Source organism: Amblyomma mixtum, chromosome 10 (assembly GCF_055824585.1).
Source record: "Amblyomma mixtum isolate Tamu chromosome 10, ASM5582458v1, whole genome shotgun sequence".
In the NCBI taxonomy this organism is placed as follows: domain Eukaryota; kingdom Metazoa; phylum Arthropoda; class Arachnida; order Ixodida; family Ixodidae; genus Amblyomma; species Amblyomma mixtum.
In genome coordinates this window covers 49,031,198-49,046,342 of record NC_143021.1, presented here as the reverse complement: position 1 = coordinate 49,046,342, position 15,145 = coordinate 49,031,198, and the positions used below count along the sequence as shown (strand labels likewise).

The 15,145-nt window shown below is 46.7% G+C and overlaps 1 protein-coding gene and 1 long non-coding RNA gene across 8 annotated transcripts in view; one reads left to right on the top strand and one right to left on the bottom strand.

The window, feature by feature from the left end:
- LOC149325734 (vacuolar protein sorting-associated protein 33A-like) overlaps nucleotides 1-2,963 on the bottom strand; it is a 98,201-nt gene extending 95,238 nt beyond the window's left edge. For 2 of the 7 annotated variants that reach the window (XM_089563333.1, XM_089563335.1), the window contains exon 1: nucleotides 2,802-2,962. In XM_089563333.1, coding sequence (XP_089419459.1) covers nucleotides 2,802-2,903 — 102 coding nt within the window. In that variant the 5' untranslated portion in view covers nucleotides 2,904-2,962. Of the gene's footprint in view, nucleotides 1-2,801 lie in introns of all 7 variants that reach the window. The other 5 variants (XM_089563336.1, XM_089563339.1, XM_089563334.1 and 2 more) reach the window with 4 other exon arrangements.
- A 497-nt stretch (nucleotides 2,964-3,460) lies between these two features.
- LOC149325733 (uncharacterized) lies at nucleotides 3,461-14,906 on the top strand. Its single transcript, XR_016286606.1, has 3 exons — nucleotides 3,461-5,422; nucleotides 6,909-6,964; nucleotides 13,276-14,906. It is a non-coding gene; the product is annotated as an uncharacterized LOC149325733 (long non-coding RNA).
- Nucleotides 14,907-15,145: the final 239 nt, after the last annotated feature.

The window sequence follows — 15,145 nt, the reverse complement described above, 5'->3', positions numbered from 1 at the left end:
GCACTGACTCACAACTCAAGTTTTATTCTGGTGGAAAGACGCTTAAATAGAAAACATGAGAGGGTGGGTCACAGGGCTGCTGCAGCGATAACCGGCGATCAGTGTGGTCGTGTCACAAAATGACAAAAAAACACAACAGGGAACAAAAGAAAGTTATAAGCGATAAAAAGACGGTGTAAAGGGCCGCGTAACAGTGGTCAGGCAGATAACATTAACAGAAAACAAAAAACACCCCTATGGGGCGAGGGTGAGATAGGTTGACAAGGGAAATCGTTGAAGCCCTCAAAATTCACTTATGCCGGTCAAGAATGCGTCAGTACTCCATCCCTCTCCTTGTCAAAAAAAGGAGCTGCATTTTCCGGGTGCACTGACAAACACCCAAGTGTTCTGGTGCGTCACACATAGCGGATTAATTCTAGGAATCCTCATTGGTACTGCTTTTATCTTGCTTTTGGTTCCACATCCCCTTTTGGGCACATTTTTAAAACTTTTACCTTCTTCACGTTTTTGCATTTTTTGATATCTTTATGTTTTCACATGTATAATTTTATCTGTGTCCTTCATAGCTTTTACCATTCCCCGCCCTTTTGGGTACCTTTTTATTGTTTTTTGTTAATGTTATCTGCCTGACCACCGTTTAGCAGGCCTTTACACCTCTTTTCATCGCTCACAACTTTCTTCATCAGGCAGTGCCCCCAGGTTGCCACTGCCTGGGAGGAGGCACAAGGGTGCACAGCCGGCTCAGGTCCCTCGGCCGACAGAATGAAACGCACAGACCTATCCCCTGTGGTCAGTGCTGCACCACCCACCCCCTGCTCAACACCAGCTACACAGGGCAAAACAGCTTCCCACATCATTTCCTCCCATTAGTCCAAAGTATTTTACACTGTCTACCCTGTAGCATATCAAGCACACTGCAAGTATTAAGCTATTTGCACATATATGCTTACTTACTGAGAAAAAAAAAATAAATGTTAGTGATCAGTCACAGTTCAGTTAGGCTGCCCGCCAGGTTAACAGAACCTGCCTGTATAAAATTTACCCCAAAGAAAGGCCCTTCAGGCATTCAATATGCAACGTCTTCCTGTTGAACCCTTTGGGTATTCTGGTTGTTGAACCTCAAAACATGTCAGTTCTGTCGACAGTTGTGCCGATCAATACCTGCTTGCAGCATGTGAGCTGATGCGCCTGCTATTTGATGTCCGCCTACGGGTCTGTAGGCTATGCACCCTTATGCTCACATGCACCTCAATCACTGCCCTTTTGCCACCCACTCCCCTGTGGTGAAAAGGAGCCCAGCTAAAGGCTCCCTGAAAAGGTGTCCTCCCCTGCCACAACATACACAAGAAACAACACATGACCAACATGCTCAACGGCATGCCACCAAAACACGTCACAACACATGGTGATTGCAAGCACACAAACTCGGGGCATGCAGCTGTGCTAGACCCAGCTAATTTAGTTACTTGGTAAATGAGAGCAGCAATCCTTGGGCTTTTATCTTTGATCAAGGCACACTACCTTCTGATCGGAGTAAGAGCAGTGAAAAAACAATAACCTCTAACTGCAAACTTGTTTCACTCAAGTGTACTCAATCAATCAATCAGCGGTTCATTGTTTGTTTTTTTCGAAATACATATGAGGATAATATTCAGCAGGAGGTCCCAAAGTAAAAGTTTAGAGCGTATCACTGACACCAACCTGATCTCAACAGCACAACTTTCTTTCCAACACAACATAGTTTCAGAGCCAGATTTTCTTGAAACACACAGCTAGCAGTATTTACACATGACACTGCCCCTTTTGTAAATTTTTGGATTTCTGCGAGGCGTTTGATTTGGTCTTGCACACATTGCTATTACCGAAGCTGTCTGTTCTCAAATACCTACAAAACTTATGATCTGGGTTGAAACTTATCCGCTCGAAAGGAGACAGCGTGTGGTTCTCGATGGTGCATCATCATCTTATGCAGCTGTCTTATCTCACGGGCCCGCTTTTTTTCCTCTTGAGCGACCCTGCTCAAACTGTGTCTAGCAGAGAGACAGACTCTGCATCTATCCCATGCTGAATGAACTCGACTCTTTTCTTTCGTAGTGCAACACAAGGAACACGAAAATTTATATTTCAATCTGATTAGCTTTAAATAGCAGCCTTTCATTAAACACTGTATTACCAACGGCATTCGTTCGTTCGTTGTGACAGAGTTTCCTGAAATGCAGATGCTCTGTGTCCTGAAATGCAGATGCTAGCCGGGTGCCAGACACAACTTCAGAAATGCTCCACTACAGTTAAAAGAATCTTTGCACTGTGCGTGCACGGTGTGGTGACTTTCAGGAACCGCTCCTCCGATGTTGCCCTCGCTCTCTGGCAGGAGCAATGCTTCTGAACATTCTAGATATTCCTTTTTCCTCGCACTAGAGACGACTGGAATCATGCTGTCACTGCACCGCCATCGCCCTTTTTCACATAGTTGCATGACTACATAATTTGTACACCTCGACATCAATGAACTGGCATTTTGAATGTATTCTGCATGTCGTGTACTGCGCGCCACTGCGATAGCGTAGTGTTGCGTTGCTTGTTCCTCATTTGCATATTGCACTGAACGTCTGCACTGCCCATTAGGATTGGTACCTTCCCCCTGGAAGGGCGCTGCAATAAATAAATAAGCTCAACTGACTGGCTCCCCTGAGACGCTTCGAGAGTGGTGCCCCAAATTAGGATTCCGCACCGCCGAAATGTGTGACGTAAAGCACCTCAGAGGGACCTGAGTGCACCAGGCATGCGAACAACGTATTCACCTTGGTGCCACTGCACTTGTCGAGCAATCCAATGAGTTCTCTCCGTGCGGCCTCGCGCAGCAACGCGATATTCACTCGGCCGTTCGACAGGTGCGCGGCCATTTTCGAATCCGCCCCTGTACCACTATAAAACACAAGTGTGCCTGCCGACCGGCACGGGACAAAGCGTAGTTCCGCACACCTCCGCCTCATGACAACAAAACTGGCGCTGCTGGTCTCCTCCTACTAGAGTTACTATATATGCCATAGAGTTTCTGTACTGTACCAAAGCTACCTTTGGTCATCGTTTATAAAGCTTTATAAACGGTGCCTTTGGTAGCATATACAGTAGGGACATTTTTTTTACCTACACTGGCTACACTAGTGTAGCCAGTGTTTACTGATTTCATTATACACTTGCTACACCAGTGTAGCCATAGAGTTTCTTACTATTACCAGTGTAGCTAGTGTAGGTAAAAAAAATGACCCTAGTAACTCTACCTCCTACTGAAGTTACCATGGAGGAAGAAAAAAACTAGAGTTAAAGTAGAGTGAAAGGTCTAGTTAAAGTAACTCTACCTCCTACCTCCTCCTGGTGGCGCTTGGTGGTGGCGCGTTGTTTGCTACTCGTCGCGGTTGCATAATTGGCTTTTCGCTCACCCCTGTCCGTGCCCCTGTCTGGGCTCACAACGTTACTTTTGGGGCTGAATATCACTGGGCCTGAAACCGATATTTACCATTTGGCAATGAAACGCTAAAAGTGAGAGACAGCAGCTGCTTTATTTTCTTCTTTCCGTCTGCTCTAGAAGAACGGAGTTCGCAACAGAAAAGACGCTTATGCCAGCTTAAAACTGGCGAGGCAGAGAGGAGGCCTAAATTTTCATTGCTTTTGTACCGTCGTGCCACAAGTTGTTTAGAAAATGTGAGGTGTCCACCATCTGATTCCGCCTTGTATGTGAATGCAACTTCGAGCAGCAGTTCATATTTGCTACTGAAGGTAATGCTTTTAGGCTATCAAAATCATTTTCTACGTAGCATGCTAGCTATGTAGAGCAAACGCTGAAGGGCTCGAAAAAGTCTATGTTATCTACTTCTTGAAGTAAATATAGCCAAGATTTTATATAGCCGTCCAAAGTCTTGAAGACCTCGCTATCACAACTTCGCCAGCGCTGCGACGAGAAACAAAGACAGAGAAGGAAGGACAGCTAGGGACAACCGCTAGACTAACAACTGAAAGTTTATTTGAAAAAACACAGAATATATATACAACTGACAACCCAAAGCGCCTGTGCTTCCCGAAAAAAAGAACACAAAAGTAGTTAAGTTACGAATCCAGATACATACACCAGAGTCCAAAAGACACTCAAGGAGCTCTTGCAGGTTCTGTGACCGAAAGCAGCAAGGCTATTTTTAGAGGTTACGGTCGGCTTTTGCAGAAATTTGAAACCTTGCCTTCTTTGGGCCTTGTGAAGAATTAACTAGCAGGGGCTCTCCAGAGCTCAACATATATATTGCGCCGCAGGTGCAAAAAAGGCAGCAGAGGCTCTCTGCGAGGCGATCTCCCAGTTGCGCTTTGAAACTTCGTTTGAGAAGCTGTGGCAGCACACGAGCACAACAGCCTGAGTGAACCTAGCTCTATCAAGGCCGACAAAGCCTCCTGCGAGGTATATAAGATCCCAGACAACACCAAAGATCCGTAGGACGTCCCAAAAATGTATGCACGTCCCACATCCCTAACAGGACGTCCCTGGGACATCCGTATGAAGTCCGCACTGGGATTATCCCGGGAACAGTCGCGGCTCGAACCTTACACGGACATGACGTCCGTATGAAAGCCGCGGTGGGATCATCCTGAAAACAGTCGCAGATCGGTTGTTATAAGGAAGTGTGTATATTCAGAGGGTCTGAATCGTGCAGATGGCCATACAATTCTCATGAGCGCTCGAGTGGCACGCTCCACTGTCCTTTTCCGACGTCTTTGGCTAGCGGGCTTGATACAGCTGTTTAGAACAAGTAAACAATAATCCATGCGATGTATAAGCGCAAGATGTCACAAAGTAATACACAACCCAGTACTTATTTTTTGAAAGAGCCAAAAAACCGTTAAAAGCAGAGGGCCATTAGCTGAATACAGAAACCCTAAACTTTAAAACTTCGAAATTAGGGAAGGGCGACCAAATTACTCTAACTGTGAACCTGGCTCAAATAGTCTAATACCCGTTTTGTTATAGCTATCGAGGGTAAGCTTGCACTCTTCTCCTCCAAGATCACAACATAACCACCTTGACGCCAACACCTGAACATCGAGAGAACAAACTCCGCAGAACTGCGCATGCGCGCCCAGAGAGTAGGTGGAAAGGAGGACGGTTGGCGGATGTGACGCCCGAGGGTTTTTCGGTTTTCTGTTTTTGCGGCATGTAACTCTCAAACCCAGACGCCTAAAATTATGCCGAGGCCGAGGATGGCGCGCGTTTCAGAGAACGGGCGAACTCGTGTGTGCGCCAGCGCCTCGTTGCGCTGTCTGCGCTTTCGTTTCTCTCTGGTGAATCGGCCCGCTGCTGTTTTGGTAAATGCGAGCTCGGTGAATTTTGCTCTCAGTTCATGGTTTAGGCAGCCCTGCCTTCAACCTTTTCCAGACTGAGGTGAGTGCTGTCAAAATAATTCATTGTGCACGCGCGATGTTGTTTCGTACTTGCCCGCCAACTAGATAAGTGTTCGTCGTCACTCTGTCATCGCCTTGTGGCTTGTTGAAAGAGCTGCTGCACGACTGCGCAAGTGTGTGACGGTCTTGATTATTAATGCAGCGTCTTCTGATGTAAATTTCGCGACATCGTGGGGGTGAAGGCGCGCGAGGAGACCGCGGAGTGGCGTCGATGAGGTCGTTTTTTCGCGCTTGAAAGGACTGTTGCATGCTTGTTACTGTGCTCCTATCGATTGTCGGCTGCCTCTAACGAAGGTTTGTCTTTTTCAAGATTCATCTCCTTCGCTCATGGCCTCTGTACAATTTGGCCGCAGCTGTTATTTCTGTGTGTGCCAGCGTAAACGCGCTGGACTGTGGGATTTTACTGCCTTCCTCGCAGCTTCAGCAGATGGGGTACGTGACTTGCGCTGTCAAAGCGTCGGGATTCCCGACAGGAAGGTGGCGTTTACCTGTGCGGACCAGTTGTATGTTTTCCTTCCTTTTTCACGCGGTGCTGCAATGCAGGAGATCAGCTTCTTTGTGATACTTCCGAAGAGCGAAAGAAGGGGTTGCTGGCCAGCGGGGAGCCTAAGTTTAAATATGAGCTGGCTCAGTGTGAAAAAAAAAACTGGCGTACCTCGGAGTGCCACGAACCTTCTGTACAGCATGAGACTGCAGCAATGCATTCATTGTGCTTATCCGCTCAGGCCCGTCACTGCCAAGTAACTCATGTGTAAGGCGACGGATGCCGCAAGGAATACGTGACTTCATTAGCCTTCAGCTAGCACTAGGTCGATGCCCATGGAAATATTTATCGTTTTACAACCGAAATAACTGCATTGGTGTAATTCTTTGCGTTTGTTTAAACATTTGGGATGGCTGTCCCTACCATAGTTTCCCAACACTTGTTCTGTGTGCTCCAATGCATTCGAGGAAGCTATGGGAAAGATTTCCAGAAAAAAATTAATGCATTCATAAGTAACAGGCAGTGCGTGCCTTTAAGCCGCTGCCAAGGGCACCGAGAGGGTATTCAGACAAACCAAAGATGACGCTGAGCCAGCATGTCTTTTGGAGGAGAGCTTTGCAGCCGCTGTGTGGACTTCATGTGGCTGTCAAGGGACAAGGCAGCAGCTGCTATAACCACTTTCCAGCGCAGTTCCATGCAAGCAGCATGTGCAGCACTTACTGTATCAGTGAATCCACTACACTGTTTCGTTTGTTGTAATTAATTGTTTTGGAAATGCACATCTAGTGCATTTACGAAACAATTAATTCGTGTGTGTATCAACCAGCAGCTACCAATGTCGTTACTTTGTTTTTCTGCTGCAGCAGGAGCCCTCACTTGCTGTACTCAGTTCTGGGAACGAGTTTGTTGAATTCATCTGTGCAAACGGGCCGTGTTTGTAGCATTACTCTGATCTGCAGCGTGCGCCTTTGCTTATTTGCAGATCCTTCCACCAGCTGGATTCTACCTTGACCTCATTACCACAGTGAGCCGAGATTGGTATGGCGTAATGCATACTTTCGCTGTTTCCACCGGTTCAGAGCGTGCTCCTGGTTAAGTTTTAAAAAGTTTGAATTTTTGAAAGCATGCCCGCAATGTATTTACTTTTATTGTGGAGTGTGTATTTTGGCACCTCTGCATTTATGGTACGCTGTTGTTTGAAAAGTTATTCTGAGCACTTTCAGCTACATGATTTGCAGAGAGAGAAGTTGGAGAAACACCAATGCACCTATGTAATTTGCCTACGGAATGAAAGCAGCAGATTTAGATCTGTACAAGTCTGTACTAGATTCATAAGCAGACAGTGTGCCATATAAACAAGCTAGATTCGGACTCCTTTCAAAGCGGGGGTTTTGAAAATGGGCTCCTTGGAGTACTTTTTTGGTTCCCGAGATCAGTCTCCTTTCTCTTCCCTTTGCCCACTTTATTTTGGGGCTGATTAATAGTATGGCTACTGATAGCAGGATATTTCACTGTTCATCCAGTTGTTACAAATAGCATTTGGGTATTTTTGTCCATGTTAGGTAGGAAGGTGTGAAGTCGGGACACAGGGTTCCGCAGCAACTTGAGGATCCTTGTTCCACAGGCATGACCCTTGTTCAGTATGAGCACTTTTACAACTGATGGGTGCCTACAGAAGTGACAATCTTTTTTTCTTTTCCTGCGACCCTGCTCGCGTTTATGACCTGTGTTATCGAGTCAAACACTGGCCCGAATAAGAAAGAAATGTTAATGCGGTATGTGGCTGGGCTAAGTAACATGAGATCCTCTATTTATAATGTTCTCATCAAACAAGGGTAAGCGATAGAAAAACAAAAAATCTTGTTTGAGCAAATTTCCGGGCCAAAGTCTCACTAATGACACATAACGCATTGAAAACATGTAAACAATTAAAAAGAAAATGTTGTATGTCGGCAGAAAAAGCGCATTTGATCTTACCTGAAGTGTAACAGCATGAAGTGACATTCGTCGCGACGTACTGTACAATGACAACGGCGATTGCCTACCGTTGCCACTGGTACACCCGTGTGAAGCGAAACTTGGCAGCAGAGCGGCGCATTCAGCAGTGTTGCTTGGTTGTGGCTGCTTCAGTGACCTTGTGTTATCAGACACCTGCACTAGTACACTGCACAGTGGTGCCTAACTACATTTCTGAGGTGCTATAAAATGTAATAAGTGAGAGGTGCAGCCTATACTCCCTTCAATTTTCCACAGCTCCTACCAAACTTTCAGTGAATTGTGTATGCATGTTGGCAGCTTGTTCGCTTAAACCATGCTGAAAACACACTCTTCTTGCAAAATACGTATCATTGCTGGGTTTGCCGAAGTGAATTGTGGATGCAGCTACCGAGAACAGTGAACTATTGTCTTTATTAAATGCTGGAATCCATGCCTTTTGATCCAAAGGGGTTCGGGAATGGCGAATGACCCGACAAACAATGCAGGTTCAACAAAAAAGGTGCCTTTATTATGGCAACGTAAAACAAAGCACAACATAAACGCCCGCGCCTGCGCGAGTTCGAAAAATGAAGCGCCTAGGCTAGGCAATGGTAACCCGTTCGAATAGGCATAAAGAAATTGGGCATAAGCGCCCGAGCACACACTTATGTATGACACAATCGGGCAAGCACTCCCGCCGTCAGTAGTCCTCTCCCCGCGAAAAAGCCCCTGACCTTCCCGGGCTATGGCCGCCTCTGTGCCTGTTCCGCATCTCTGCCTTTCTCGTGCCACTTGATGCAACGCGGCTATTTTTAGTGCACTCTATACGTAAGAAGGCGAATGCATTATCGTGCATCCGACAGGGGCATGCTCCCGACTGCTGGAGCCCATGACTGGCGCACATGCGTGCGCTAGCGCAAGCAGATGTGATAAAAACTAGTCACATTTGTACCCGCAACACCTTTTTCTGTTGGCTACTTTGACGAGCCATTTTTTTTCGGGTAATGGGCGATAGATAGACACAGAGAGGGCGGAAAGGCACGGATGTTAACCCACATGCTACAAGTTCTACAAGCGTTTTCGGGCCTTTTGCAGGGAGAGTTTGTTGATCAGATGTTCAACATTGACCCGCCTCAGAATCTCCGTCTCCACGCTTAGCAGCGACAAATCGCTCAGGCGGCTGTCAGTCATTGTTGATCAAAGCCTGTTCTTGATGAGTTCTAGCTTGCTGAATGATCGTTCGCCTGTGCAGTTCGTAACCATCAAGCACAAAAAAAGTCTAATAGCGACGTGAACATCCGGAAAGGAACCTTCAAACTTTTCTCGAATTAGAAGTTTCAGCATGTCTGTCGCAGAAGAACAGCCTTCGTTGCTCGCAAATTAAATAAACTGCTCACGCTTATCGGGAAATGTGCCGGCCAGATCAGAAGGATACTTTGTGACGAGCCCATTGCCTTAGGCTGCCGCTGTGCTGGGGAAAAGCTCTTTCAATCCGCAATAACAGCAAATTGCGAGCAGACTTCGGTGTAAGCGAGCTGTGAGCGCATGCAGGAGGTTGTTGATCATGACGAAGAAAGTCTCACAGCGAAATTTAGCTGAAGGATCTTGCGTCTCTGGTGTGCTTGTACATTCAGTGCTGTCGTGTCGTGTCGACGGTTTTGGTTTTCTCTGGGTGCTTGCCTTGTATGAAGCATTGTTTGATGCTTCCTTCACACAATGATTTCATCAGGCTGACAGCAGCATTCAATGAGAGCGTTGGGCTTTGAAGTGCCTTGCTGGTGGCGTTGAAATGTTGCAAAACTCTATCCCAAAACTCGGCCATCAGTGCAGTTTCCAACGTTGTCATTGCCTTCAGCAAGCACTTTGCCTTGTGCTTCGTTCCTCCTCTCTCATCTTGACCTTCGGATAGTTGCATCAAGGGGGCTATGATTTGTTTAGAGCCGGCCACGAGAGCCCTCGTTGCATCTGCTAGAGCTGACCACCGCGTGTCTGAGACTTGCTTTGGGATTACCGCTGTCGCGTTTTGTTTCAGGTGGGTCTTGAGCACAGCCCAGCGATGAGTAGATGCAGCAAAGAAAACGTATACACGCTGTACAAACCTGAAAAAACTAATGGCTTGCACACAAGGGTCTACAGCATGTGCCCCGACCAGGTTTAGTGAGTGGGCAGCGCAAGGGATAAAATTAGCTTGAGGGTTGATTTTTTTCAATTGCGCCTGCATGCCGGAGTACTTGACAGCCATGTTGCTTGCATTGTCACCAGTTGAAGAGGTGAGATAGGTATTCCTCACCTTCATTAAAATAGACCTGGCCGGTATCACCACAGACCTAGCAGAGCCTGTTGAAGTCACTGAGCCATCTGTGTAGACATGTATGCGGTGTTTATGGTTAAAATGCAGATGATGCAGTGTCAGTTGTTTGAGAGCAGGCAATGATACACCAGATTTCTTAGTAATTCCCGGAATAGAGAGGTGTACCCGAGGTTCATAGACTCCATATGGGTGAGCATGGTCTTGAAGCATGGGTGAACTGCGAAGGAAGATAGGCACAATGAGCTTGGATTACTTTTGCCAATGCAGTATGTGGTCTGAGCATTGGAAGAGCTTCAAGATGACTCGAAACTCGTGTGACGTGACGAATGTGTGTTCTCATGGTTTCAACAGCAATGTATGAAGTAACGGGATGCCCCCCAGCGACAAAAATTGTGCCTGCTGTTGAGGCACATTTAGGTAGTCCAAGGCAGATTTGTAGAGCTCGCGCTTCAACACTATGAAGTGTCTGAATGTTTGTCTTTCTAATATTGCTTAAAATGGGAAAGGTATGCCGCATATATCCCAGGGACAGCGAACGGTATAGTAGAAGCATCGAGTGCACAGATGTGCCCCAGGGCTTTCCCCCGAGGAAGGAGAGAATATGAACAATCGCTGTCAGTCTCTTTCGCATGAGGTAGAGATGGGGACTCCACGAGAGGTTCCTATCGATAATAGTGCCAACAAAGCGGTGACTTCTCTCATAGGGAATGGCGTTGCCATTAATATATATGGGGTAACTTGTCATTTTTTTTTTTCGTGTGAATGCCACGAGGGAACAGTTCTCTGTCAAAATATTTAGGCCCTGCTGACGAAGGTATAACGTCAGTGTCGTTGCCGCCTTTTGCAGTCTCACATGAGCTTAGGGATGGGTCACGCTTGATGCCCAAATACAGATATCATCGGCATATATAGAGATCTGAACAGATTGTGGCAATGAGTCAACCAGGCTGATGAGAGCAAGGTTGAAAAGTATTGGGCTCAGCACTCCACCCTGTGGGACTCCGCGTGAATTTAGATGCAAAGAGATTGTTCTGTCTTGAGTCTGAACAAAACATGACCTCTCGACCAAATAACTGCGTATCCAGCTGAACATGAGGCCTCAAATCTCAGCAGTTTCTAATGCATCCAAAATGGCCTGTGTTACGTTGTTGTAGGCGCCCTTTATGTCCAAGAACAGCGCCACGGTCAATCTTTTCAAATTTTTTTGGTGCTGGACGAATGTTACAAGGTCAGCCACATTGTCGATGTAAGAGCGGCCACGTCAAAACCCAGACATAAATCCAGGGTAGATTTGGTATCACTCCAGGTACCATTCCGCATGTGTTAACAACATTCTTTCCATGATTCTCCCGACACTGCTGGAGAGTGCAGTTGGGCGGTATGGTGAAATGTCGAGTGGTGATTTTCCCGGTTTAAGGAGTGGAACAAGATGACTGGGCAATGGGCGAAGTTTCCTACAAACCTAGAACCTGAGTGACAGTGGTTCAGCGGCCCTCAGCTCATTGCTGCAAATCATCACCTCGTGCAGTTAGCGCTTTACGATAGAGTTGATGAACTTGAGAATAGGACTCCAAGAAAGAACTTGGTTGTGCATAGTTACACGTTGGCTTCTCAGTTAAAAGCAGAAAAAGTTTATAACAGTAAGCCAAATAGATTTTTCAAATTATACTTTAATTGAAAAAGGTCACATCAGAATATTGACATGGATGCCACAGGTAGGCATCCATTGGGTATCCTTTACACGGAATCCCGAGAGAGAGGGAAATGCAAAAGCCACGGGTGTGTTGAGACGACGGGAATGTTGGACTGAGCAGCACCATTGCACATCTTGACACAGTGCATTACGACCTCCTCAAACACACAGTTAGCCAGTGCCAGAGATGTACATAATGTGTTACAGGTAATTGATTACCTGTAATTTTGTAATTAGAAGTAATTACAGTGGCCGCAACTGGCGAAGGTTAGGATCAATTGGAGAGACATGGGAGAGGCCTTTGCCCTGCAGTGGGCGTAGTCAGGCTGCTAATGATTAACCTTTAGTATGCAAGACATGCAATTTGGCAATGGTTTTGTTAGAAATGGCATAGCATTTTATGGGTAATGTTTTGTTCAGCGGTTACAGTTGTTTGTAGTACTCCCAATGTTGGAAACAATGAATGGTGAGTGCAGTAGCAATTGCACACTGGCAAAACTAAGGAATCAGAAACTGAGCTTGGCAATCAGTGTTAACCTGCCTCTCTGCATTTTAAAGCCAGCACACTCTCGTATGTCTTGCTGATGAGTTTTAGCACACTGACACTGACTGACTGTGACTGACAGATGCAAAACACAGTGGCACTTTAACTGTGGCCATTTAACCACATATAGGCCGATTTTTTTTAACCTTTACAGATTCTTTTTTTTCTTAAAAAAACTGAGAGATTTGTTGGTGCAGTCTGTTGAGCTACATTAGTACAGTAAGGCGGATATTAGGTACCTCATATGGATCAAGAATTAAACAGTTAGTTAACCTAGATGAACTATTTAAGTTTTCATTTTAGGGGGCAAAGTTCTACTGCGAAATTGCTGGCCTTCAACATCGAAGGTGAGTCCTGTTTTTAAATTTTCTTAATATGTGTTATCATTTGAAATATCGTCAAAAAAGTGCATTTGAAAGCTTGTTGAGCTGATTTTGGCACACTAATTATAGAATGCAGTCACTGCACCTGGCATCACCGAAATCAACTTCTTCTACATCATCAAATGCTCCAATTGCACCTGCTGTTTCTGACACGTAAGAAGTGTGGGAGAAGGCTTGTTATAAATATCCAATGCAGGAATGCAAACTCGGCTAGCTTTCAAATGCATACTTTTGGTGGTCAATATTTTGAACCACACTGGTAATTAATAAAATTTAAAAAATGCAGCTTACCTTCGATGCTGACTGCCATCAATTTTGCAATATAACCTTGCCTTTTGCTATAAAAAATTAGTTGATTTTAGTTATTTCATCATTAGTCTGTGGAGATGAATCACAGACACAAGTCATTCATTGTTGGGTCTCCACAAATTTATTTGGCAGGACCCGCTCAGCCAGGCATAAACGGGACAGCGTGCCGCCAGCATCCAGTTGAGCAGCCCTGAAATCCAGTCTGCGCATGCTTGGCAGGTGTGCTGGGGCTGTTGCCATCTTCTGCGGCCGGACCAAGATGGCACGCTATAGGGCCCCACCTCTAGCGATGAAGCCATGAGCAAAGTGTGAATGGCGAAAAGCGGATACTCTTGGCGCAAATCGTACGCGACAAGGACTGGCACGGTCGGGTGAGGATGCAGCTGCACAGTTGGCGATGACGTTGGTGTCAAGGTGAGCAGGTTCAAGGCGGTCAACTGAGATTGTGTCCTCTCGGCCGTTGATGAGCTGAAGAAAGTGCTTAGAAGCCCACCGGAGCACCTGAACGGACCATCGTATGGTGGCTGCAAGGGTGGGCGTACAGCGTCGTGGCGAACAAAGATGTGAGTGCACTGCTGAAGGTCTGGGAGGGACATGGACACGACGGAATACTGGCACTGATGTGGTGGAACGACAGTGCTCATAGCGCTGTGTAGACGGTATGCGTAATCTCAGATGTCAGCAGGCATGGGTGGCGAGGTCTAGAAGAATTCTCTAGGAACACGGAGAGTAGTGCCAAACGTTAGCTCTGCTGCACAGGTAGAAGAGTCACTGTGAAGTGCGGTGCGGGAACCAAGCAGGAGTAGGGGTAGGCACTTGATCCATGGCAAAAGAAAAGCGGATGCCATAACTGAAGCCTTCAACTTCCAGTGAAAATGCTCAATGACACCATTCGAAATTAGGTGGTAAGAGGTCGTCTTGATGTGATTGACGCTGGGGAGCCGAGTTAGGTTGGCAAGTAATGTGGAGTTGCACTGACAGCCACGATCAGTTGTAATGGTGGAAGGGACACCGTAGCTGCTTACCCAGAGTGTGATGAGTGCTGTTCTGATCGACTCCGCGGTTATGTCCAGAAGGGGCATCGCTTCAGGCCATCTCGTGAACCTATCAGTGCAGGTTAACAGGTAGCGGTGGTTCCCGCAGGGAGGAAGGGGACCGACAATATCAACGTGCAGGTGGCTGAAGCGGGGAGGCGGGAAGGTGCCAAGCGGAGTCGCAGTTTGTCAATGCGCTTTGCTTTGCTGACAGCTGAGCCATGTGCGCGAGCACCAGTGAACGTCGATGCTGATGCAAGGCCAGACATAACGAGCCGTGACAAGGCGCTGTGTTGCGCGGATGCCAGGATGGGCCAAAGAATGGGGGCATCAAAGACAGTTTGTTGGTATGGTGGAGGCACGTAGGGTCGAGGGCGACCTATCGATGTATCACGTCCGGGTCACCAAATTTGTGGAGATGAATCGCAGACACAAGTCGTTGTCTGGTCTCCACAAATATATCTGGCAGGACCCACTCATCCAGGCGGGAATGGGACAGCGCCTCCGGCATCCAGTTGAGCAGCCACGAAATCTAGTCTGCGCGTGCTTGGCAGGTGTGCTGGGACTGTCGTCGTCTTCTGTGGCCGAACCGCGATGGCATGCTATTAATTCATATGAGGCACATAATGTCTGCCTTGCTGTACAATCCAACTCAACAGGCCACATTGATGTATCTCTCATGCTTTTCAAAATAAAATTGTGCAAAAGTTAAAAAAAATCAACTGTATATCACATTATACTGAGATGTCGTCACATGGTTTTGCACTGTTTTTGGTCTTTGAGGAAAGGAAATGTCTCATATCCTGGTGGGCACCCGAACAGCACTGCAAGGGAAGGGATCAAGGTGAGAGTGGAAGAAGAAAGAGAGGAAGAGGTGCCGTAGTGGAGGGCTCCGGAATAATTTCGATCACCTAGGAATCTTCAACGTGCAGACATCGCACATGGGCGTCTGCATTTCACCTCCATCA